Consider the following 27,026-nt stretch of genomic DNA (forward strand, 5'->3'; position numbering starts at 1 on the left):
GAGGACATTGTTGCAGCACTGGTAAAAAGCGCTTGGTCAGGCATGTATATTTCGCTACAGCACCATCAATCTTGCAAAAAAGATGCTTTGCATGGGCTGCTGGGTCTACATTGTGTAAATTAACAATCAAAGATCCATACTCAATGTGTGAAACCGTGTTTGCTAGTGTAACACAAAGTTGAATATAGTATGACTTTTTTTGCATTCATTGAATGTGCTTAGAAGGAACTTTGACTTAAAGCAACAATCTTTCCACACCAAAAACAAACACATGACCAGAAATGGCAGTGCTTCTAACATAATAACAAATTCAGTGGCAGCGTGGGATCTTTTTGAAGCTGGATCATTGGCTGAAGTTTACACAGCTAAGAACTGATTGCCACCCTTAGTCCCCACCTGTACTCGCCTCATCTCTGTGCTATATCCCGGTCTGAGTGACTGGGACCCATCGATACAGTGGCAGAGGGCTGCTGAATACTTCTGGGTAGGGGCGAGTACCCGGTTGTATACGAATTGAGCGAGTTACAATTGTCCGAATGACAATTGACCTTTTGCACAATTGACCGAATTTTAAAGGTCAATTAGTACATATATGTGGGGGGGAAACCCCCCCACCGAATCCAAAACCCCTACAACCCCCCACCCAAACCCCTTGTATTATTTATAATACGAAACCAACCCACTATATATATATAAAAAATAAAAGGTCAATTGTGCAAAAGGGCAATTAGGACCATTAAAATTCGACCAATTAGGTCATTTGGTCAATTGTATTCGGTCAATTTGGGTAATACCGAGTACCCACCCATAAGTTGCTGAAGAACAACTGTTTTAAAGAGGGCCTATCCCACACAATAATCTCTGCAAACTAGGACTTCCCGAGGAGGGTGCATGTATGGAGATCTTCTTGGAGCAGTGACTGCTGGAGCTCAAAAGAATGTTCCAACTTTTTTCCACTTAAAGGGCGCACAGGATTTCTGCAGGCCGTCCCACTCCGAGCCCCCTCCCCCACAAACACATGGTGATAGCCAGGCTACAGAATTACCACGATCATGACGCCTTACTACAAATGACACGAGACTCAGGCCCGAACACTTAAAATGGATCCAGGATCGCTTTCTTCCTAGATTACACCAAGTAAATGCAAAGATCCAGACAATCCTCTGATTCCATTAAGAAGAAACTAAACTCACATGGCATTAAGTTTTCCTTCTTCTTCCCGGCACAACTTAAGGTGTACTACAAAGGGATCATGCATCTTTTCGGCAACCCACGTGAGGCTTGGGACTGGTTTGAAATGATGTTGCCCCCTCTGCATCTCCCAAGCAACGCAATGAAGATAGAAGCCTGACACAGGAGCGAGAGCAGTTTCTGACATGGCGTAACCGTGAGCTCCCTAAGTCACCAGAGATGGTTGAAGACCCACCATCGACGGGAGACAATGGATGAGATTTGGACTCCTACACACCCACATTTGGCACAAGGTCATGCCCCGCGATTCCAGATTCAGAACTTGAGTCCTCTTACCAACTGGGGGCTCCGAAGAACTTCATATCTTTTGCCTCTGCTTTTTCTAAGTTACCCACGCAGATAACTGCATTTTGGTTACTTGTGTATGTTCATCACAAGGTTCGGGCAACAGGTGATTCTGGTTGGGTTGAAGTACAGGGTGGTAGGAGGGGGATTGTTGTTTTAATGGTTATCTTTGATGATTGGGACATTTGCTGGGGTTGCGCATGTGGCACAGTGGCTGACTACTTTCTGATGACTATAGTTTTTGCTAGATATGCATGGCGGATGAAAGTTGCTTTCCTTTCTGACCTGGAATGTAAACGGGCTGGGATCCATTGTTAAAAGTACTGCAATACTGGCCCAGTGTAGCTTTACTCACCGAAACACATCTGGCCGGGTCAGAATTCAGGTTTTTCAAGAGCACAAATTATCAAACCGCAGTTCACACTGGCTTGTCAATGGGAGCCAGGGGCATCCTAATATTAGTGCATAAAAGGCTTCCCCTCAGGCTCCCATCAGTGCCACAGGAACCTCAAGGGCGCTTTGTGTTGGTGAGAGGGGAACTGTGCGGTATTGTGTCTATGTACGCCCTTTCGCCCCTGACACTCGACGGCTTAGACGACCTTCAATCGGCTCTCTTGAATAGTCAAGCAGACACTTTGGTCCTTGTGGCAACTTAATGATGTGATTAACCCACTTATAGATCAGAGCCACCTCAGTAACAGAACCCCAAACACTTCCACAAAATTATATACATTCTCAACAGCACTTGGTCTGGTGGATGCATGGGGAACACTGCATGACCAGGAAAGGGGCTTCTCATTCCTCACGGGAGTACGTGGCTCCATGTGCAGACTTGATTACTTTCCCATCCCACAAGGTGATCTACATAGGCTCACGTCAGCTAGATTTCTGACCAGGGGTATATCCGATCACTCTCCACTTATAATGTAATTCAAAACTGATCAAGTCCAATCTTGATCATCTTGGTGTCTAAATAGTTACTACCTGGGCTTGCCGCAATGTGTTAGAAGACATACAGTCTAAGACAGGTTAATACTTCACCTTGAATGAAGGGTCAGTGGACAACTCAGTGTCACTGTGGTAGGATTACAAAACGGTGCTTCGAGGTGAGATGGTTTCCCTTGTCTCCCCACAAAAAAGGTACATGTGCATGAGATACGGGAGGCCTAAGAACCCTCGACCGGAGCAGAAGACTTTCTCGAACCGGGGTCCTCAGACGCGCAGGAGGCCCTTCTCATTGCCTTAGATAATGCCACACAGGCACACTGGGTTAACCGCAGCCAGGTTTACATAGCGGGAGACAGAGCGGGGAAGATGGTGGCTTAGCTTGGAAAGAGGGACGGTGGTCAGACATTTGAGTCAAATAGTTGACACTGGGGAAAACAGGGTCACGGAAGACATAGGGATTTCTGAGGCATTAGCCTCTTATTAAGAGGAGCTCCGTCGTACACGCCACTTCTTGGCCATTCAAGCCGTCATCACTCTTCCACGATTAACAAAATCAGCAGGTGTTAGATTTGGAAAATTATATTAAGAGATCTTGCTGCCATTTCTCACCTTGAGTCAGAGACAACCCCTGGGCCGAATGTAGAGTTTGGAAGAAACACTCCGTTTTTATGCTCACTGAAATGAATAACTTGTTTAAGCACTATACAACTACTGGAATTCTTCCCCCTGATCTCAGAAAGGCCTGTATAGTAGCCATCCCTAAAACCGGCAAGTCACCTGAATCCTGTGCCTCTTATAGACCAATTCCCATGATAAACGGGGAAGCTAAAATCAGGTACTCGTGGACAGCTTTAATAAGGTGATCACTTCCCTGGTTCATCCGGATCAATGCAGGTTTATTACAGAGAAGTCCACATGCATGAACATCCACAGATTGCACATAGCAATATCTCAGGAATCTGCGCTGGCTGATCCGCTTGCTCAGGTTTCGGTGGATTTTGAAAAAGCTTTTGATTCTGTAGAATAGGGTTTTCTTTGGGGGTTATGCACCAGATGAAGTTTGGAGCAAATTATATGGGCTGGATTTGCCTGCTTTATGCTTCACCTGTCGCAGAAGTACAGGTCAATGGAGTGTCTTTCAGGACCTTCCCCTTAGAGAGGGGGACGAGGCAGGGTGGTCCTCTCTCCCATCTGCTGTTTACACTTGCCATTGAGCCTCTTGCAATTAGGTTCAGAATGGATGCAACCTGGTTGGGGTTCCGATGGCAATCTAGGGGGGAAAATAGGGTCTCGCTCTATGCAGATGACCTCTTATTATACATGGGGGAACCAAAACTAGCCTGCCTGCAGATCACACAAACGCTTCAGGAATATAAGGTGACTAGTGATTTTAGGGTGAACTGGCAAAAGTCAATTTTCTTTCTTCTTCAGGGGGAGGATGTAGTTATTCCCTGGAACTGCTCTTGCCAGGTATTAAACACAGGCTTTAATTATCTAGGCATGCAAGTGGGTTCTAACCTTAGAGATTTTACGCATGCAAACCTCCACACCATAACTGACAAATGTATCCATGACATAATCCACTGGAAATCCCTCCCGCTGACAATGCTTGAGAAAGCAGCCCTTTTCAAGATGTCAGCCATGCCCAGATATTACAAAAATGCCCCACTCCATATTCCTAGAGCGGAATTTGAGAAAGTTGATACTACCCTGCAAAACCTTCCATGGGGCGGCAAACTCATATTGCCTTGGTTACAATACAATGATCGGTATGGGAGGGGGCACTGTACTACCCAACATGCAGAGGTATTACTGGGCCAGTCAACTGGCAACAGTAACCTACTGGATACACAGAGATCCCACACTCCCACATATTAAGGCTGAGGTGGAAGCAGGGACTGCCTCCTACCAAGATACTGTATAGTGGCCCAAAGAAATAGTTGCACCCAATCATGATGCAGGACACTAGATAGGTGAGAGAGGAGGCACACCAACATGTGGGTTGCGTAGGCCGGGTGACCCTGGGTCAGCCTCTATGGCTATTTGTGCACCTGATGAAGTTTGGGAAAATGGGCTGTTTAAGAATGTGGGAGAAGTAGCACACAGCATCTCTCCGATGTGATAAAGGAGGGTGAACTGGTTCCCTTTGTTGTACTCCGAACAATACCACCACATGCTATCACATGCCCACTTGCAAGATATCCTGTCCTGTTCTCCTCTTGAGGCAAATTTACTCATAGTGCGTATTTGCACTAAGGTTACCCCCACCTTATACCAGATCATTATGGCCTTGAGGACCAGAGGGTTAACCACTCTTAAGACAAGATGGGAATGGGATGTAGACTTCCTTAAATCAGAAGAATGTATGGAAGCATTGCTGTTCTCAAGGGAAATCTGGAGCTCAGCCAGGATACAGCCGATTCAACTTAAAATTTTCTACAAAGGTTATTATACTGGTGGTGCACTGTACCGCTAGGGTCACACCAACCAAGCTTGCTGTCTGAGATGTAAGGGGGCGGAAGGTACCTTTGTGCATGTTATCTGGGAATGCCCGCAAGTTTAATGCTTTTGGAAGAAATGTCTTGATAAGCTAAATAGTGTCATGGGATGAGTGATCCCGCAAGATCCAAAGTTGTTTATACTGGGGATATAGGGAGAAACTGTTTTTAGTAGATATGAGAAACTATTTCTATCCACTGCTGTTGGCCTGATGAAACCAACTATTGCATCCTTATGGGGGGTGGCAGACCGCCCAAGAATGAGTAAATAGACCACAGAAATGGACATGTGCATCACCCTGGAAAAAAGAATATATAATGCATGGGGTTGTCTGGAGAGAAAAAAAAGTGTGAAAATATGGGGTACAGGGGAGGGTTTGGGAGGAGCATTGTTTATATCTTGGTGACCAGGTACACACATGTAGCCTGCAATTACCCAATCATGTTATGTTTGCTGTTTTGCTTTGCATTTTGTCAAAAGCTTCAAAACAATAGAAATGTGTTGTAAAAAAATAAAGAAAGAAAATCCAAAAAATAAACCTTTTATATCGGTCTTGGTGCTTTGCAGCAGAGGGGCTGAGCAAGGATAATAACGGTTGACTTACTGGATGGATGTTGAGGACATTTTCTAAACCAAGGGTTTGTCAAGGCACCCACAAATTGGACATTTTAGGAAAAATGTGTTAAATTAAGAAAAGATAAAAACGTTTCAGCCTACTTGGATTTATTTTCCCCATAGATAAAATGTCTTTTTTGAACAGCCGTAGCGTGAAAACCGCTTAGGAGATTTGGTCCAAATAAGAAACAATATGGGTACAAAGCGTTGACTTAATTTCCTTGACTAGTTTGGGGTAAATCCATCCAGTAGTTTTAAAAACGTTTGACAAAGAACGGTGTGCCCCCTAAAACCTTTATTTCGGTCCACTTCTCCCACAACTATAGCGATATGTGTGTCCCAAAAGGCATCAGCAAGGCTTTTCAGAAATGAAAAATCCACCTTTTCTTTTTTGCACGATGTGGAAAACATTTCACTTGGGAGGAGGAAAAAGGATGAAATGACATCAGGCTAGAGGTGGGGCGGGGGGGCGAGAGGATATCATGTGAAATGGAGACATGGGGGACCAAGTTCTCAGCGCAAAGGTTTTTCGCATAACAAGGGTTATTCAGTGGGATAGAAAACTAGATTGTGAATGAAAGTGCGTCAGACAAATGGACGAGTGTTGGAGGGCATGGAAGTAGGCTAGAGAGGGGAAAAGAACTTATGGGCAATGGGGAAGCATGGCACGAGGAGGGGGAAACTTGGTGAATGGGAAGTTTGGGATTTTGCACGCTTTTGATGGATAACCGCGGTTATCCGTAGTAAATTGAAAAGGCTATTTTTTAAACCGCCGTTAACAAAAATAAGAATGGGGTGAGGTTACAGCTACAGTGAGGTGGGTGGTAATAGGCATGGCCAAAGGCTATGGCTACTGGGTTACTTTAAGGAACCGAATGTTCAATATGCAAAGTGTCCATGGCCCAACGAAACCTAGTGGGCAACATGTCAAACAGGGCACAGCAAAATGCCACAGCAGAGTGCCCATAAGAAGCCTAGTGGTGTGGCCATGGCCAAAGGCTGGAAGCCACTAGTCATGACTGAAGGCCAGAGCTAGTGGGCATGCCTAGTAAACCCTATGGGAGCAATATGTAGAGTGGCCACAGCTGAAGGCCGTGGGCACTGGGCATGGCCAAAGGCCATGGCTAATGGGACCAGAAGAAAGCTATTGGGGCAACATGTAAAGAGGTCATGTTGAAGGCCGGGGCCACTGGTCATGGGCAAATACAGTGGGCACAGTTGAAGGCCCTGGCTAGTGGGCCCGAAAGACTTGTATAGGGGCGACGGCCAAATCCCAGAGCCACCTAATGGGTCCGAAAGAAAAAAAACAATGGTATAACAAAACCCTTGAATTAACGGGAACGTGCAGAGTTAAGCTGGTCATGACTTTCCACATCCACTGAATTACAAGGGTTTTGCTGTGTTAAATCTTCTCAACTTAACGATGCGAACTCACATTTTTTTAGTGAATATAGATACTCTCATGCTGCGACCCTGGAAATTGTGGCAGAAATTGAGGTTTAAGAGACACTGAATCATACAGACTTCCAGAACCGAATATGCGGTCTAGTCCTCATTCATAACAAAGATATACACTGCAACCAACGCCAGATCAATGTCAAAAACACAACACAGATATACGAACTGCGAAGCGATGGAGGGACAGATATCCTATTCCACAATGAAACCTGGCTAACTCAAAACCTCAAGTTATAGCACGCGATTCCCTACCCAACAAATAATTGAAACAAGCCGAGAAGGAAAAAGAGGTGGTCTCGCCGTTGCATAGAAAGGCCAGCTAAAAATGAAAACAGAACCTCCAATAGACATCCCAAACTGCCAATCACTCCTCCTGCAATTAGCCTAAGACCACCAAACCAACATATCATTCCTACTGATCTACAGACCACGAACATGCAACCCTACCACAGACACTTGTGGACACCACCACCAACATAAAACATACTGGGAGATTTCAACATCTGGTTTGATGAAGAACGCATTGACACACCTAGATTCTAACAAATCAGCTAGCAACAATGCATCTACAACAACTGGTGATGCGCGCCACACACACACACAGCAGGCCATACACTAGATGCAATCTTTTGCACACAAAAAAACCCTGGTCACAACTGTATCTCCAATGCAAATTCTCTGAAGCGACAACCTCATAATATCCTTTGTGATCCACACGGCAATGCAAATACTAGCAAACCTCCCAACAAATCCTCCAATTTCGGAAAAGAAACTGGAAATAAACATTGCTGACCTATACACCAGACTGGAAGCCGCAAAACCATCAATCACCATCTTGGACTCATCCAACATTGAAGAAATAACTGAGACAATCCAAAAATGGATCACAAAAGCACTAGGTGATTATTGCACCAGAAAAACCATTCACCTACTTCCCTAAAGAAAACAATGGTGATATAATTCACACCGGTCATCAGAGCACTCACGAAAACTAACAGTAAAGTGGCGCAAGAATGGAGGAAAGACTACAATGAACAGAAAAACCACATACCAAAGATGGATACGACTATACAAAGCAAAAATACTCAAAGCAAAAAGACATACTACAACGAACGGATCACAAACTCAAGACACCCAGAAAGAGATGTTCAACATCATCAACGAGCTACGAAACTGCAAAAGCATGCAACACACCCATGCCCTCACAAAAACTAGGCAATGACCTTGCAGACCGCTTCAAAAACAAAACCATAAACATCCAGCAAGTCATTAAGAGTATACCCAAAAACACCAACAACCCCTCTAACTAACCAATGGCGGAACCATCTACAAGAGTAAACAACTACCCACCAATTTTGACCTAAAAATCCAACAGCCTAGGAAACAAAAGCTACAGAGCCACCTCTCCAGCAGACCCTGCCCCCAGGCTTATACAAGACTATCCTCATGCAGAAAACACCTGCAGAATATTTCCTCAACCTCTTCAACCACTTACTACCAACAGGAAATGTGAAACCAGCCTTCAAATCTGCATACATCAAGCCACTCCTTAAAGACCCATTGAGAAAAAGTGAAGACATAACCAACTACCAATCAATTTCAAACATCTCATACCTGGTGAAACTCATAGAAAGCTATGTTTACAAACACATTGTGGAACATGTAGAAAACATTTGGATACTAGACCAGGCACAAGTTGGCTTCAGACCCATGAGAGGAACAGAAACAGCATTATTATCAATATGGGATGATCTAAAAGCCAACGCAGACTCCAACGTCAAATCAGCACTAATACTACTATCAGCAGCCTTCAACACAGTCTACCACGAAACACTCAACAAAAGACTTGGAGATATTGGAATTGGCAACGCATTGTTACTTTGACCAAATACGGTCATGGCAGAAACAACATGGCTTACCCCCTTCAACTCAACACCCTGCAGAGCAACTTGCGTAGTCCCACAATGCTCATGCCTCCCCCCACGGCTATTCAACATCTACATGACCTCTCTCATCAAAAGACCCAGTATCACTGGCGACAATTACGCAGACAACACACAAATCATCAACAAAATCAACAGTAGCGGAGAACAAGACCCAACCTTATCAACTGCCTCGCAGAAATAAATAATCGGGTATGTACCAACAGCCTTAAACTAAACCCGGACAAAATAGAAATCATGATTATGCCCAAGGACACGTCGAACCAACACCGTATTCCATGGCGTCCTGAAATAAGAAATCGACTGGAACCATCCGAAGTGGTCATAAATCTCGGAATATTAATGAATAACAACTCAACAGTCGAACCACAAGTCAACACAGTAATAGAAAAAGTACTCCTTCCACATACACACAATCAAGCGGATACTTCCCTTTTTCACCTTCCCACATAGAACACGCACTGTCATTTCTCTCATCATGTCAAGAATAGACTACGCCAACAGCATCCATCTTGGAATGCCACACTACCATACCAAACAACTACAACAAATACAGAACATAGCAGCAAGACTATTCCTCAGACTCACGAAGAGAGAACACATCACACCAGCACTGAGAACCCTACATTGGCTCATAAATCACATTTTCTTCAAAACACTATGCATAACACATAGAGCATGGCCAAGGAGCAGGATTCATAAAGGGAAACATTTCTATATACAAACCAAATCGGCACTAAGGTCCAGCAATGTCATTTGCCTCGAACCTAAACAATTCTCAAGGCGGAAATTTGGTGGAACAGCGTTCTCCTGCATCGCAACAAAACTTTGGAACCAGCTATCAAAGAAAAAACGACCAACAGAAGATCACCTTAAGTTCAGAACATTGGTACATGCATGGCTCTTTAACTCACTGAGCTAAACAGGAAACATAATTGAAAGGAACGGCCAACACATAACAATAGAACCGAAACATGGCTACCCAAAGAAATAAAGCATTCTACCACAAAACACCATAGAATAATATGAACTCGACAGATCAACAGAACCATGGCACAAAAGGACACAGACTCTCCACTAGCCCTACTAACAACTCCAATATCCTGCATACTCACCCACAAACACTTAACAAAACACACTCCTACCTCTACCACAGCAAAAACCTAAAACCACTACAACCAGCCCACACTCCGCAACACCCAACAGGAAACTAAACCACACACAAATCAACCCATACAGCAAACATCACATAACATCTACCAACTAAAAACAAACCAGCAGACAGTAACCATGTTTTTCCAAATTGAGGCTAACTGCATAATATCAGAGCTTTCTGTCTTGATATGGGCAAAATCTTCCTCGGGGCCAGCCCTTTGAGAGCAAAAATACCCTATTCAGCCCAAAATACAGGTTCTATTGTGCTGAGCAGTGATCTCATGCTAGTGACAAATAACACTTTCAAAGTTTTTAGCATATTTATTCTAAGCAGTGAATTTCATATACATTTGGGATTCAAGTTAAAGAATATTACAAAGCATAAAACATAGAGCAATGCAAAATATAGTGAAACATGGAACTTAGATAAACATAGAGAAATATAGAGAAATATAGAGAAACATAGAGAAACACAGCCTTACGTCCCTTTAATCAGCACTGGGAGACCTTGGCTTTTCATAAGCTAGCTGTAAAAACAAGCCCCGCTCAGAAAAACAATGCTGGAGGACACCGTCAGAGCCAATTCCGGGCACTTGACCGTGCATGAATCAAGTCCACAGGACGATCTCCCACCGAGTCATGTGTGCATGGATATTTTATAATCTCGTGCTGTCAGTCACCATGACGCACAGTTCCAGAACTTTCCCTGTGCAACTGGCTCATGGAAAAAACCCAACTCTCTCTGAGAGGCTCCCTGCTCGCTCCTACCCCTCCCTGGTTCCCATCTGCGAAGGCTGAGGAATGTCTTATCAGTACCTTCCCAGAGAAAAGGAAGATTAGCTTGGAGCCAGGGCTACCGTTAGTGAGGCTGAATATTCTAAGGGAAGCAGGGATGTATTAACCCCATCTGCAAGCTCTAAAAGCCATGCACTCATAGCTTAGTGTTTATAGCGCTTAAGACTGGCTATCTAAGCGCTATATAGGTGCCATGATGTTCCAAACACTCCAAAAATACCTATTAGCTACAGAGCTAGGGGCCCTCTCCCTGCCTGTCTATCAACAATGCATAATGTGACCTATTTCATACTAGGCCTGCATATTCCTTGTAGCTCACTACTGCATAATGGAAGTGCTACAACAGACTACTGTCAGCATTTTTAGCACATACTTTGAATACACTATTGGCTTTCAGCGGCTAATGCTGTCATCTAAAGCCCTGATTGGCAAGGTTGCAATTTCGTGTATCACTACACTTTCCCTCTCAATCCCACTAACTAAGCCTTCCCAGCCCTCCTTCCATTTCAGATCCACCAGAGCGCTTGGAGTCCATGAAAATGGCAGCAGTGTGCGGAAGAAATCACAACCAGGCCGACACATGTCTGGGGTTGCTGTTGGTACTCTTGTTCAGAAGAGAATTGACTGGCATTTCAGTGCTGGACTGACCTTGGGCAGGACAAAGACTGATAGGTCGTGGAAATATCTCTTCTGTGAAAGGATGGTGAGCTAAACACTCTGGTTGAGACTCTAACCCAGGATATAGGTCGGAAGAGAGAGACACTCCCAGGACCCCCCTTATTTGGGCATAAATCACAATAACATAACATGGGTGGAAGCTCAAAAGGTGAATGAATTGAATGCTTCTTCTGATCTTTCCTGAGAGTTTGAAACCATTAAAGTATGATGTGGATGTTGGTGGAGTGTGTACAGGAGGGCAGAGCGACCTCTGACGGGTCCATGGGATCAGAGCTTGCCCTCAAGTACTTTAAGACGAGATAGCTGCACTTTGAGGAGGATGGGGTGCAGGATTCCCTTACTCCAACACCAATCAATAAGAGCAACTCAGTAGTTTGGCAAAGGGAAGTCTGTTTAATGACAAGTAAATAAAACGGGCAAACAATGTAAACCAACAGTGATGCGATTGCCCGTCTCGCTTCAACTCCCAAATTCTTCATTCAGGCAGGAACAGTTATAGCAGATTTTCATCATCGTTGACGTGTTACACTCATAAGTTTGTCATGCAATTCTATTGTTCAGAAAAGGTAACTTAAGTATAGGTGCTATATATGCATACGGTAACAGAGTGCGAGGAATGGATAACTCTTATCGGGTGGGCGTCTACGCCCATCCCTCTACATCACTTGTGATAGACGTCACTACAAGTACGACGTCTCATTGGTTCTACTAGCTATAGGACCCTAGATTATTTGGTCCATGGTGATTGGGTGGGTTACACCCCTAGGCATAAATCTCCACTTTAATTAGCAGCATGCAGAATGGACACCCAGGTGCGATGTGCCCCAGGATTCAACCTGCCTCCCTTCCATCAATCAGTACCTTAGGGCTATGTGTCAATTAGTTGGCTGAGGATGGCCTCAAAACTGTAGCTTATCAGGAAAAGTTATGGCATCCTCGGGTTCTGGGTGACATCAGACATTGGTACCTCTTCGCGCTTGGCTGGTCATGTGTTAGGTCACCGTGAATCTGCTTAATTTTCCCCCTATTTGTGTATTTGATTCTTCCTTTAGCCTTGCCACCTGTCTGGGGCTTCCTTATCTCAACCTTCACTGGCTGGCTGCTATGCTCTTAAGTTTTGTTTCTTCGAAGTTGCCGCTCTCCTCCCTTCCTGGAGTTGACCTCAAATTCCTAGGCATGAACTGCTTCTTAGCGAGTTTTGATTCTGCTCTTTCGTCTGACTTTGAGCTAGTATCTGAATCCTGGCCCGTTTGTACTCCACCATCCAGGGCTTAATTCAGCTTTTATAAAATGGAGACACACTAGTATAATGTGCTTCTTGAGGTAGATATATAGTTGGCGCTTGCCGCTCTACCCTTCTACTAAGCATTGCAAGCAGTACCATTTCCTTAGCTTCTTGCATTCCAAGCCTATTTTTGTTGGGAAATTGCTGCTGCATTAATCCTTGTGCTCAATTTTTTGTGAAAATAAACTAGAAACTGCTACAGCCGCCATAGGAAATAGCAAAAGGGCTAAATCCCTTGGCCAATTCCATGGTGCAGCCGAGAGGGCACTGGAGGAGAACGAGACATAGCAGCAAGGACAGTGGGGGAGGCAGACAGGTTAGCAGGGCTGGAGTGGGGGAGAATGGGAAGGATAGCAGTAGGGGGGAACTAGCAGCAATATAAGAATAGACATTTCCAAGATCAGCCATCTAAACAAGCAAGAAGACCTACCATACTGTAAATATAGCACACAAAAAGTGATGGGTTAAGAGCGTAAATTGCAGGGAGGAAGCAGAGGCCACTATGTATGAATTTATGTATATAAAATGGCAACACCTTATTACAGGAAGGACGAGGTTTATCACAGACAACGATTTATACCTACACTTAAAAACATGGGGAATGACGGTTTAACCAAGGAGAGGTTTAGACAGACAAAAACATTGTGGATGTCTATCCAGAGTGGTGGGACATCACTGAGTTAGGAAGTGCTTCATCAGCTCAGCGCCAGAGTACGAAGGCGGGGCAGGAAACGGATATGTTCAGGAGAATTAAGATTGGAAAGTTAAGTAAAATAATGTATGGTTGAATTGATGACCGTGACATGAAATAAAAGTGACCAGGAGGAAAGATTTGCCTTGGGAAAGAGAACTCCTTGCAAGTGGAATGATGTGGGAGTTGGGGCAACAAATTAACAAGCAACCATTTGCAATTTACGTCCATTTCAATGTGTATGGTCATTAGGTTACGGGTGTGGCTTTTTATGCTTGTACCTGGTGTTGCGTCAGATCGATTAACAGCTGCAGGACTCTCTGGAGGGCAGCAATACACATTCAACCATTGCTGATAAAGCACAACTACCTTTTTGACTACAATTGGTGGGGAGGAGGATTTCAGTCCTGGATTGGGTTGCAAAGAACAAGCAGGCGCCACAGAAGATCTCAAGATGTACCTTCAGGCTTTGTTCTGCCAGAGGACACAGATCAGGTGGCTGGAAGGCGGGGGTGCATTTACACTCAGAATCCTTGAGAATCATAATAAAAGAAGAAGCAACACATACCCCCACCTGCAAACTGGATAACAAGGCTGAAAACTGCACCATATCTATTTGAATAATTTGGCTGGCTCTTTCACAGGACAGAGACATTAGAACATCAAAAACAGGACAAATAACAGGTACCTTCGGTGAACACTAGTAGAACGGTACTAAGCATAGTTGTAGACGGAAAGCTCATTGGAAACTCTCTCCAGACATCAGGCAGCAGGAAAACGAGTTTGTCTGCAATCATTTGTGAATATGATGGTTGAAAGCGTGCTTGCTCCTTTTCCAGTTTGGCTTGCAGTCCTAAAATCATCTGAGCACTACCGATGCAGGTGAGGCACGTTTGGGATTGCTGGAAATCAGGCAACACTCTTTTCTACTTCCAGGGCCTAGACTTGGCGGCTCTCTGGGCAATCTGTGCCCTGTCACTTTGTTATCCAGAACCCCACTCATCTCCCTTGACTGAATGGTGTGGTGACTCTTGCCTATATACAAAAAGTGAGGTTTTTTGAGGGGTGGAAAGACGGCTTTGGACTTCAGGGTAGTCCCAGCACTGCGAATAATGCAGCATGTTATCAACATCACATCAATCCCACTGCCAAAGTTCCTGAAGACCGTGGGAAGACATCATTCCATAGGCTTCTAGGTGTGCAAGACATTCACTAGGAGGAAACCTCTTCATGTTGCAGCAGGGATAGGATTCGTCACGGTTTTCAGTTTACAATGTTACTTGTTTTAATTCATTGGTGTATTTTCACGTAGGTTTGCAAGCGTGTGTGTTTCCACACCAAAATAACCCTGGCAAAGTGTTTTTCCACAGTATACAGAAAATGATTTCCTTGCTAAATGTACAACAGGCATAATTATTTTGGAGCAGAAAGGCTCCAGGGTATGCATTATCTATTACAACACAACCGTTTCAAGATACAAACACATATTTAGAACACAAATATTACAATATGTACATATTCCAAAGCAGACCTTTTTCTCCACTGGTTTATTCCGTGCAGTTTTTCCTTGGTGTTTCATGATGTATAAACTGAACCAAGGAGAACAAATACAATCTGAGCAGGCGTTTGGAACGAGGACCGAGAGGGACATGATTTAATTTCCTACCCAGGTTCTTGCCTTGAACATTTGAAACTTGCAGTTTCATAACTAACCAGGAGATGGCAGCAATGACCCACGGTTCTAATCATACATACAATTGGAGTAAACAACATTACAGCAGGGGGGCAAAAATTCAAGTTGCAAGCTACTAGCCAGCCATAGAAAAGTCACTCGCCATCTCAATTCTATACATATACCAAGAGCACTATTTCTTAGTCAACAAAAGTCAAATATCACTAGCCAATCGCTAGTGGCAGGTGCACATTTTGCACCCTGAAATTGACAGTATAAAAGATAATTAATGAGAACTATTTCACACCACTCGACGAATGAAACAGTAGGCATTAGGTAAATCAAAGGAATGCATAAAGGTGGTCTCGGAAGCAGATAATTCAGGAAAGCAGAAATTAAAGTGGCCTGGACATTTAGTTAAAGGCTCGCCTGAAAAGTAGGGCCACCTAGACTACTAGCTAGCTAAGAGGTTTGCCGTTTCCAACTATAAACACAAAGGATAATATCGTAGTACAGTAGTATTTCACATGTTTACAAATCAAACTGGTTGTAGTAAACCATGCAGTACTTTTTCAGCGACTCTTTGCTCATGCTTCCTTTTTCATTTCTACCCATGAAAACTTTAATCTGCGAAAAAGACTTTTCCACACTGCCAGTGCAGACTGGCAAGGCCAGAATATTCAGTACACAAGTTGCTAGCTCGGGCCACTGCCGGAGTTTTCCCACCCAGTATTCCGGTACCTGAAGATGCGATTTCCCAGGGACAGGGTCAGAAACATATGCATTGAACTGCGTGCGTAAAGCCACAGAGTCATCAAAACGGTGAAACATAAACTTGTACTCTTCAAAGTCTGGGGAAAATTCTCCTTTGCGGCAGGGGTCAAGAACCAGCGCCGCATACCACAACGAGGCTTCAGGTACTTCAAATGATTTGGTTGCCGATTGGATATTTCTATACAAGATTGCGTGCCATTTGTCATACATTGTTGAATAAAATCTGCGAAAAGCCTCCTCGACATTGTTTTGTTTCCCAGGTGGCAGACATTCCAAAAGGGCACACGTCACATAGCCAAAGTCGTTGAAAGTGTCGCCCAGCTTCCTCTCAAGCAGAAGCTTCACAGTCACACCAATAACATCATACACTTGGAGGAGGAGTGTGTGCTCGGATTCCAACTGTTTCATTATGTCATCTAGAGCCACAATGTTCTCTTGTAAAAATCTAAGGACACAGTAAAGAGTATTTTTCTTCTCCTCACTATTGATGTGTTCCCTAAGGTCATCGCATTTCTTGCCCGTGGCACCATCACTGAGTAAAAATTCTGTTAATGGTCGCCACATGGACAGTATAGCATTCACTGCACCTAGCACAGAGAACCAACGGCCAAAAGAAACCGCTGGAATCAACTTTTCTTTTACGGCATACGTGGTGCAAAAGGAGAAGTACTTGCGTTTCAGCTCATTTGCAGAACTAAACAGTGCTGCAGAATGCACTACAAAGTCAACTGCATTCTTCATCAACTCTGAGGACTCCAACGCAGCTTTCAAAACACCATCCATTAAGCGACAAGGGTCCTGCATGGGAAAGGCCTTAAACTCTGGAATTCCCCTTGACAGATCGTCGCACACATTTTTCATACAACTGGCAGATTTGCTGCAAATACAGACTACATCACACCAATCTTTTCCGAACTTGCCAAGCAGTTTCTGGAGCAATGCTGCAATTGATACCGCATTGCAAGTGTCGACAATGTCGAAATCAACCATGATAGTACGGCGCACCCAACCAATTTTAGGGTCGCAAAATGTGAAGAGAACGGCCAGTGCTGGCTCACCATGCATCTCTGGAGTTTCATCAATGGTGACTGAAACCTTTACACCACCATGGAGTAACTCTATAATGTGGTCAAGGTCGGTCAGAAAAATTTCATGTAGGTATTTCTCATACATGTCAGTGGTTTTGGGCAACATTGTGGCTGCTGGGGCGTGTCTGCAAAACAGTTTGCCTATTGGCCCATCCGTCTGGTGTAAACTGGCCCCAGATTGCACCAAGGCACGAGCAAATTCATGATTCACATTGTTTTCCTCATCACATTTTCTTTTAAAACCAGTTGATGTCTCAGGAAGGGAAACACTGCAATTTCTCTTTAAACCGGGCAATGTCTCAGGAAGGGACAACTGACGTGCACCACCCTCAACATTTTGTCGGCCTTTACACTTGAGGTGAGTCTTTGAAGAAAGATGCTCAGCAATTCGACTTGCTGTCTTTCCAGTTCTGAGTAGGATTGTCATTGTGCAATACTTGCAAACTAACATCCTGGTTCCATCAGCTTCTTTCACTGAGAATTCTTCATGCTCCCGTGCATACTCCTCGGCAGTCTTGACTTTACGCGGCATTGCTAAGCATCAGTCCAGCCTATTGAGGGAATATACACAAAGGACTAATTAGAAGAAGGGGGAAACCTTTGCACTACCTTTTCCCCTCCCAGTTTATGCCCCACCCTTCCCAAACACCCTACTAGTACCCCATGCTAGATAATTCCCTTTACAAATACACATCTAGAAAAGGCACAGAGCAGTGCTTTTCATTTAACAAACAAACTAGCAACCGAGTCTTGATTCCGGAAACTTCAGCTTAGAAACCACTTTCTGGTAGCCCTCACCTACTCATTTGGGGCCCTGCCTGGTACGCTGCAGAGCGAATAAAAACTGTGGCATGGCAAAATGAAGTGTCCCAGAACATCACCGCAGTGCATGCTGCCCAAATACCGATGCATTTACACCATGCTATTTTGCCCACATGTATGTATGGCTGAGGAAAGGTCAGGTCACAAATACAGATCAATTACATAACAAGTGCTGGAGTGCAGGAGAAAGCCTTGGGTTAACTAGAAACTTACCTGGGTTTATTTTGGGCACCTCACGTCTGTTCCCTTGGTAGCACGGCTGAATCAGCCTAGACTCTTGCTTTTTTTCCTGCAGAAGACAAATGGGTAGCAATGAGACTTCCAGTATGTTACAGAGTATGCTACAATGCATTTGTTATGCTGCATTAATCGTTATACAAACTTAATTGTCCTATCTAGCCCAGTCAATAAATACAGTTTCCTAGGGTAGATGGGCACATTTAACACACTAGGGGCCCTCTGGCTAAACTAAGCCACTGTCAGTAATATGTCACAGAAGCCGCCACATGTTCTCAGTCCGACAATCGACCAGTGGGGCGATGCAGTATCCTGGTGTGCACTAGGTCTACCACCTGGCAGAGGGAGGGAGACAACCAGCCTCAAGAACCTCTGAATAAAGGAGCCTTTCATCAAGCAAAGCACAGCCACAAAGGGAAATCCCCACACCCAAAAAGATATTGTCAAAGATCTCTAAACCATGAACCAGCAAATAGTTCTTACACATACCTGCAGCTCCAAACATACCAACCCACCCTCAAAGACCAAAAAATCCTCCTCTCCTCCCTCCTCCTCCTCCTCCTCCTCCTCCTCCTTTTGGGGTGGCCCTTTGTACCCCAGACCTTAGATCAACTTTTTCCAAATCCGGCCTCCTGCACAAACCTTTGTTCTGGGGCATAACAGTTCCCGCTTTCAGGGCTCACAGCCCCCGTATACAGCCTGCCTAACCTAGTACAGAGCTGGCATTCCAGCAAGTAAAATCTCTCTTACCAACCTAGCAATTCATTGCCATTTAGGCAACCGGCAAGTGTAGATTTGTGTGCCCCTCCTTGCCCCAAGCTCCTAATATGATCCATCACTTTAAGTAGTTGTATAATGACGTGTTAAGTACCTTCTGTGGGTTTACAGGCACAATGCAACCCTCTCAACACACAGACATACACACACTATAGTCAATGCCGTCGACTTTGTGTGCAGAGCTACAGGTTTTCTCACACCCCGCCACACTGAACTTATCTATAGAATGTCTAGTTGCCAAAAGTCCCTAACGTCACCCGAACATCCCACCTAACCATTATACCTTACAAGCTCCCTTTTTTTCTCCCCATATCAGGTCAATCTCCATTTAACTAACAAACAAACCTGCTCGGACAACTATTTTGTGTACCCCAAAAAGTGTTGGGAGCAATAATAGTTTCCATTTCTTCTCCAGACCCAACCTCGCAAACGTCACCCCCACCCCAACCATCTCACCTCAAGCACATAAGATGGACCACAGCAATCTTATCAATACACTATTCTCTGCCTGTGCTATCACTGCCAAACGTGCTGGTGTATACGCAGCCGCATTCTACACCCATTCCTAAATCCTCCATTCCAACAACACAGAAAGGGTTTTCCGTCCATCATGTCACGCAATCCTGCCAGGTGCAAACACAGTCTTTGTATCGGTAATGCAATAACATGGAAACGTTAGCCTCATCTCTGCAGCTTCTCCCCACCCCCTCCCATATCCACATGAGTTGCCAGACTCAACAGGAACTGGCCTCGCCTAAATGATACATCTTGGGTCCTTAGGTTACCAAGGTTTCAGACATCAAGCAGACATAGCTCCTTCCATGGGAGCAGAGGTCTTCACATCATTTTTCCAATGAGCAAAATCATGTGATTTGACCACCAAAGGGCGTGACAATCAGTGTCAATTCCTGGAAAGGGGGCGAGGGGGGGGGGGGGCGCTGCCTCAACTACAATATTGCGTGTTAACCATTATTATGCGTCAACCCCATCCCCTAAATATACTCAACAAGACACTTAATCTCACACTTCACAAAGGCACTGCACTTTCATTATCACTGCCAAAGGGCACCTCGCTGCTGCTTACTCCCTTGCCCACGGTTCTGCCATTAAACAGGGCAACCTCAGAGAAAGCCAGCTCGCTTCCTCGCCCGTCTGTCAGTGATTTTGCCTTTTAATCATTAGCGACTCCTCACATATTCGCTTTTCTACTGCCATTGTTCCGGATACGCCTATCTGCCATGGCTGCCACCATGGTCCTGCTCGCGCAGATTCTCTTTCTTTGCGTGCTCCCTTCACCACTGGAAGGCACCTCACCCCCCCCACCACACCCACACTCCCTAAAGTATCAATTCACTTAACCCTTCTTGCATGGCTTTCTATTACCTTTCTCCATAACTGGTTGGGTACCACCCACCATACATTGCTGTGCCCTACTCCCTGGAGTCCCGGTTGCACCACATGAGCTCAAAAGATGTAACCTTCCAGTCATGAACCTTTAGTTTTGCAAATGCCACACGGGTGGGTGGCATGCCAAGATGTGGGTCCCGAGTGCTGTGCTTAGAGACCCTGGCAACACCCCATTGACACCTGAGGCCAAACACGTCTGGGGTTTAATGTAGTCCTCTGCAGAAAACAAATGCACATAGCAGATAAGGCAGGACTTCCCTTTTGGGAGAGGAGGGGAGAGGGGTGACTTGCTTATGGTATTTCCCATTCTACAATAGCAGGGCAAGCTGAACATTTGAGCAACGTGATGCCAGCAGCCCTGATCAATTCATTTGACCTGTCAAACCTTCAGTTTGACCAAACTAGGGCACCAATAACTGTGAAAGTGTGAGACCCACAGCACACTCGCGAAGATCAGAACGGGCTTCAATGGCTTTATGTGCATCAGACATAAACTATCGGGAGGGAATAGTCCAGAACACAAAACGGGGTGGCCTACCTTGATTGGCTATTTCAAACAGAAGAGAGTATGGTTTAACTGATAAAAGGTGTTTAAAACAACCTTCATTCGGTTGTGGTAGGTTTGGGGGACTCATTTTGAGAGTCCCTTATGGTCCCTTTTTTCTTCTCCGAGAGTTCCCCTCAACCCCAAACATACACAATTAATGTATATAATATATTTAGGTTTGGGGAGTTGGTTAGAGGGTGGGGGAAGAGAGGGGAGGGGCATAGCAGAAAAAAGTATGAAAATCGCCAGGCCTCGTAGGCAACCCAGTTTTTATATTTCGAATATTTCCCAGCCCATAGGTGTTTATCTAACCCCAATTTTGTGTCTACTGCAAATAAAAAGGCATTGAATTGCCTTCTGATAATTCTGTGATCTCTGTTGCTTTAATGTGTTCATGGTAGATGGTGCCCACATTTGGTTAAACGGAAGGGTGGTGGGCGGAAGGTTTTGAATTAATCGGGACTGCTGACATGAGGCTGGCAAAGCCTCCAGAAAATGTTCAGTTTGCCAATAGGATCATGTTCAGCCTGGCCTGCTAGGCGACATCTTTTCTGCACAGGATCAAAAGCGCCCCCAGACATGTTTTGGCATCATGTAGACATGTGGATAAAAATGTCAAGCTGCAAGCTACTAGTTATGCATGAAAACTCGCTGTCTGTTTTGCACATACACAGAGCACACTATTTCATGCTCGCCAAGTGCTCATTATTACTAGCCAATGGGTAGCAGCGCTCAGTGTAAATATTGCTACACACACAAAGGAGATAGTTAAATCTATATGCAGTGGTTTAAAACTAACATGGCCACAAGGTTTTTTAGTTTGCTGGAGTCTCCGAGAACATCCAAGTTGGTCTTACCCAGACCTTTGCTTTATTGACCTAGCCCCAAAGTATGGGAGGGGAGTAACATCTGTAGTGCTGGAAGGGGGGTTACACCTACCACATACCACATGCTCCATGCATCGGTAGAGACAACAGATTTGATTAAACGACCTACTATAAGTGGACTGATAATGTATGGTTTTCCTTAATGTAATGGAGTCTCAGTAATTTGGTTCACAGCACAATTGTTTACCTTTCTCTTGGTTGTGGAAAACTCCTTGGCCGAGATATGGCCAACTTTGGACGGCAGATTACCTTCCGAGGCGCGGTGGGGCGAAGCCTACACACCTACGCCAGCAAGCACTTATGGCATTATCTTAGTAGCAATAATTCTGCTGCATGCTCTTGCCAGGGTACTACTGTGAACTCACCAGCAAACACTTCTTTCCCATGGACAGTGTTGTCAGGCTGACAATATCACCCACCGGTCTAGGGGGCAGGACAGTTGCCCTCCATAGCTTGATCCACCAAGAGGCTTGGGATTTCCCCATCTGGTCTCGGCCTCCCGTCAGGGGATGAGCTATAGCCCCGAATAGGCTAGAGCTAATCTTGCTTTCTTGGATATTCTCCACCAGCCGAGTTACCGCCCTCAGCTGGCGTAGCAGGGGTGCAGCGCTGCTCACTTTGTGTCTCTCTGGCTTCCCCTTCCTCCTCGTGGACTCTGCCATGGATGTGCCATTTGCAACCATCACATAGGCTCAGGAAGAGGGTTGTGGATCATCCAGTTTTTATTAAAGTTTTGCACATATAATCAGAAATCCATAGTATCTTTGCTTCAAAAACGTTCTTAAACCCCTCTTTCCTCCCCCTTAGCCCCAAACTATTACAAGTGATCCAGATAATCCATGCCTGTTGACAGGGCCCATAGGCTTTATAAAAAGCGGACACTGCTGCCACACCTCTGCTCACAAGCTCCCCCCTTCCAGCAGTTCCAGTTCATCCTAGCTTGTCCAATGCCTCCTTTTCATGGTACCCTTCTCCCCTCGAGGACAATGCTCATAATTATTCTAGGACCCATCCAGCAAATCTCCACCCCTTCACGTGCTCGTCCATTATCAGTCTTCAAAGAAGTATAGTAATTCCAGTCCCTTGCATTGTAGTCCCAGTGTATTTCTAATGAACATAAAGCCCATTTCGCAGTCATAAGGCCCCATTTTTCCAAAAGGAACCAATATAGTCGTTGACCATAGCCGTAGGTTTCTCCACCGTGAGACATTTCTCTGAGTTTCATTAACCCCTCTGACGTATCCGGAACCCCGGGTTCCTTCAATCTCTGGGCCACCGCCACCCTTCCCGCCCTGAGCATAGCCTCCCACATTCTAGGATATCTATATTAGTCCTTGTGTGCCGGCAGGACTCCTAATAGTATTTGAAGTAGATCGGATGGGAGGTGCACGTCCTTCACTTCTTCAATCGAAGGCAAATGTTCACACAAATAAATCTGTATTTTTGGGCAATACCACCACATGGGGTGAAATGGACTTATATGAGCTTGTTCCCCTGCTTTCAACCAAACAGTTCCATAGATGTGTTTGGACTAGTAGTTCATGTAGTACTTCGAGTAGAAACGACTATGATTATGCAAGAGGTCAAATGTATCTTTTAATATGCATGAATAACTTGGTGCAAAGTCTTATTTCTCACAAAAACATTTCAGTTTTACAGTTGAACATATAGGTTTACTCATTTATAGAATACTCCCATTGGGAACGGGTCTAGTTTTTACTCCCTAAAAAATAATTTTACTCCCAACTTTCAAAAATAGGGAGTAAAATACTCCCACTTCAAAATCCTATCTGGGGCATGGGTGAGGGCCATAAAGATAGACTGTCGTTAAGCTTGTGCTTCCTCAACAGGGACCACAAAACCCCCATGGTTGGGTGATTTCTAATTCTACCAGGTATGTCTTTGAGCGGAGCTCATAGCAGATCTCTCACCGTGACTGGGTGTGCATCCATGTCCTCCAGGTACGTCCAATACATCCCCAGATCGTCCCTCGTGTGTTCAAGAAGGACTCTCAATTGGGATTTTTTAGAATACTGTGAGAAAATCGGCAAACCAAACCTTCCATTGTCCCTCGGGAGGGCAAGAGTGGGCTCCTTGAGCCTCAGACACTTATTTTGGCACACAAACCTGCCTGCCGCTGCACGGAGATCCCTGAAAAAACTATTGGCGAGTCTTGTGTTTAATGCTGTGAATAGGCATAGGAGTCGAGGGATAATATTCATTTTCACAGCAGTCATCCGGCCGTACCAAGACCAAATAAGAAGGCCACACCTTCATAAGTCTAGCCTAATGGCATCCAGGAGAGGGTCAAAATATAAAGCCGATATAGTTGATAGGTCTCTCAGTAGGAGAATGCCAAGGTGATCAACGTCTTCTCTACCTTCTTGCCCGGTATCTGCCTCCTGTCATCTGGACTGGAACCCAGGGTGCGTATCGGCATGATGGTTGACTTGGTTATGTTAATCTGCAACCCCAAGAAGTACCTGAACGCTTCAATGAGAGATCAAAGAGCAGTAATGGAGTTATGGACCTCCACCAGATAACCCAAAATGTCTATCTGCAAATAAGGACAACTTTAATTGCATTGCACCACGTTGTATCTTTTAATACCCTGCTGTTCCCGAATCGCTATAGCCAGGTGCTCCATCGTGAGAGCATACAGCAAAGGGGACAGTGGGCATCCCAGCCTCATTCCTCTAGTCAAGCAAAATAGAGCGGAAAGACAATCTTTAAACTACCACTGGACTCGCGCAAACAGTGCTTTGTAAAGTGATGCCACCCATTTTCGAACGTTTGTTAAGATGGATTTCTGAACTCTGATCTGGTGGGCAGATATTCAGAAGGCCAGCCTCGTTTCTTGGAACAGGATAACCTTCTGGACAAGCCAGACTAAACAAGGTAGCATTGGCGGCGGTCAAGACTTGGTCTCAGGAGGGGTGAGGGTGACTGAAAGACCTCAATGAGCACACAGAGTAAAGGACACTTACAAATCACTCCCAGTCAGGTGTATATATATTAAAAATACAAATACATTTATTTCAAGGCCTTTGAGTTTCAACACACAAATAAAATCACAGTAATACTTCTAAGCCAACACAATCCTATCAATATACATATATACAAGACTAATGGGGTCTAACGGGTTAATGCACGAAATGGGTCCTCAACCTAAAAGGGGAAGGAAACAGGCAGTGCAAATAGTCTTTAGTCCCTTCTGCATCAAACACAATCCTAACTGAAAGGCAGTCGAATCCCTAAGAAGAGTGGAGCCTATTGCTCAAATGCACTTGCAATGCACACGGCAATACAGACAGGCAAAACGGGGTCTCTTCAAGGGTCTGTAGCAGCTCAGGAAGGTGGGTGAGGTGATGCAGAATAAGTTCACATTTTTCGTGGAGGGTCTCCCCAACAGGGAAGGCAGGTTGCAGAGTTCCGGAATAGTTTGCAAGTTTGTACTAGCAGTGGAAAGGAGAGGGGCCCTCAGGGGCCACGTACGCATAAAAATGAATGAGGGAGGTGCTCAGAGCACTTGGAACTATTAGTTGCTGTGCCTGCCTTCCACTGGAATAATCAGTTTGGTTGCGCAAGCTGCTGGTTGTAGGAACCAAAGGGCCTGTGCTCTCAAGCCCTGCGCCTGGAATAGTTGGGAATTGGTTAGGTTCCCCCTTAAAGGGTGCTTGCACATAGAATGACAACTGCAGGATGTTTATAACCCTATCTGTCATTAGATCATTCATTGTTCATTGTAATCGTTTTTCCCCCCTTTATACCAATATAGATATATAAAGGAAAAAACAAGTGGACCTCCAAACCTTTTTACAATGAACAATGAATGATAGAATGACAGATAGAATGACTGCAGGATGATTATAACCCTACATACAATCGCCCTTTAGGTGGGAACCTAACCAATAGCAAACTATTTGTAAAAATGGATTGATGCGCTCGGGGCCACCGGTTAGGGTTGCAATTACTCACCGACCCCCGGCGCACTTCCGAACCAAACTTCGGCAGTCGAGTCCACTTCGGTTGCAGGTTCAAATACAGCAATCATGCGGCTCTGCGGCTTTCAGCGACGAAGATACAGCGTTGATTCCCAAATGGGACAGTGGCGATTTCTCCGCTCCTGGTAGATGGATCAGGCCCGTTCCGCTGTAGCAGGCTTCAGGGCACAAAAGAGCGCAGCTGCAATGAGTTTGCAAAGTTCGTCACCACAGCTGGGCGACACGGTAACCGCATGTACTCGGTTCGGGCGCACTCACTTTACTCCAGACCTGGGAATGCCAAGTGTACGGAATACGGTGTGAGAGTCCCGTGAACACAGAGCTTACGGGGTACCAAGTTTCAAGGGCCTCCTCGAAACAGCGGCGGTGACGGAGCAAAGGTCCTGCATAAACTGTTCAGCCCACTTGTTGGCCCAGGAACACTTCCGAGAAGGCTTACTTGCAGGTTCTGATGAAGGTGCCGAGAATAGTTGGTCCCACTATTCCAATGGGTTGAAGCGTCTTCGCAGACCTTCTAGTACGATCAGATGCAGAGGGGTCCAGCGGGACGACAGCGGGCTCAGGGTGCCAAACCTTCAAGCAGGTCACCAGCGGTTCCTCGACTGGGCTTCTTAGTTTCAGGATACTTGGATCCTATCCTTCATTCAGTGAGAACTCCAGAGATCGACATGTTATGGGTGTTTTGGAGCCTTCTCTTATCCAAAATCTCATTCGCGCCAAAATGAAGAGGACCCAATGGGTGATCTGCTCACATACAGGCATACCATACATGGACCAATCATGGACCATGGTGGTCCCAGGCATTCACAGCACACCAGACTCTCTGGCACCCAGAATGTGTATTGGAACCAGACAGTCCAGCCCACATTCTGGAAGCGCACACACACAAGGGATGCAGATGCCCGCGAAAGCTTGCCATTTCGCAAGAGAATGCATGGCCAAATAAGGACTGACCCAGGTCTGCTCGACCTAGGGGAGGTGAAAGGGCAAGATGGCCAAAGTACAGGACAAAGAGCCTCGTGGCATGGTCATTTTGGAAGAGAAGGGACACACATTTAGAGATTTTGAATGGTGTATCTTAAAAAAGGTTAAAGGGAGATCTCAAGAAGTAATTAACAGGAAATTGATTCATTTGGAACAGAAGCTTATCTTCCTTACTAACAGCCATGTGACAGGGCTGGATGAGAACATCGAGTGGCATAATATTC

At 45.1% G+C, this 27,026-nt stretch overlaps 1 protein-coding gene across 3 annotated transcripts in view; it reads right to left on the minus strand.

The window, feature by feature from the left end:
• Positions 1–10,463: 10,463 nt before the first annotated feature.
• Positions 10,464–27,026, minus strand: part of LOC138582177 (uncharacterized) — a 30,668-nt gene continuing 14,105 nt past the window's right edge. For all 3 annotated transcript variants that reach the window (XM_069653241.1, XM_069653242.1, XM_069653240.1), the window contains 2 exons: positions 18,173–18,248; positions 10,464–17,688 (listed from right to left, as the gene is read on the minus strand). In XM_069653241.1, coding sequence (XP_069509342.1) covers positions 15,807–17,669 — 1,863 coding nt within the window. In that variant the 5' untranslated portion in view covers positions 17,670–17,688; positions 18,173–18,248 and the 3' untranslated portion in view covers positions 10,464–15,806. The remainder of the gene's footprint in view (positions 17,689–18,172; positions 18,249–27,026) is intronic.

The sequence above is a fragment of the Ambystoma mexicanum genome, chromosome 3q, assembly GCF_040938575.1.
Source record: "Ambystoma mexicanum isolate Mex_15411 chromosome 3q, UKY_AmexF1_1, whole genome shotgun sequence".
Lineage (NCBI taxonomy): Eukaryota > Metazoa > Chordata > Amphibia > Caudata > Ambystomatidae > Ambystoma > Ambystoma mexicanum.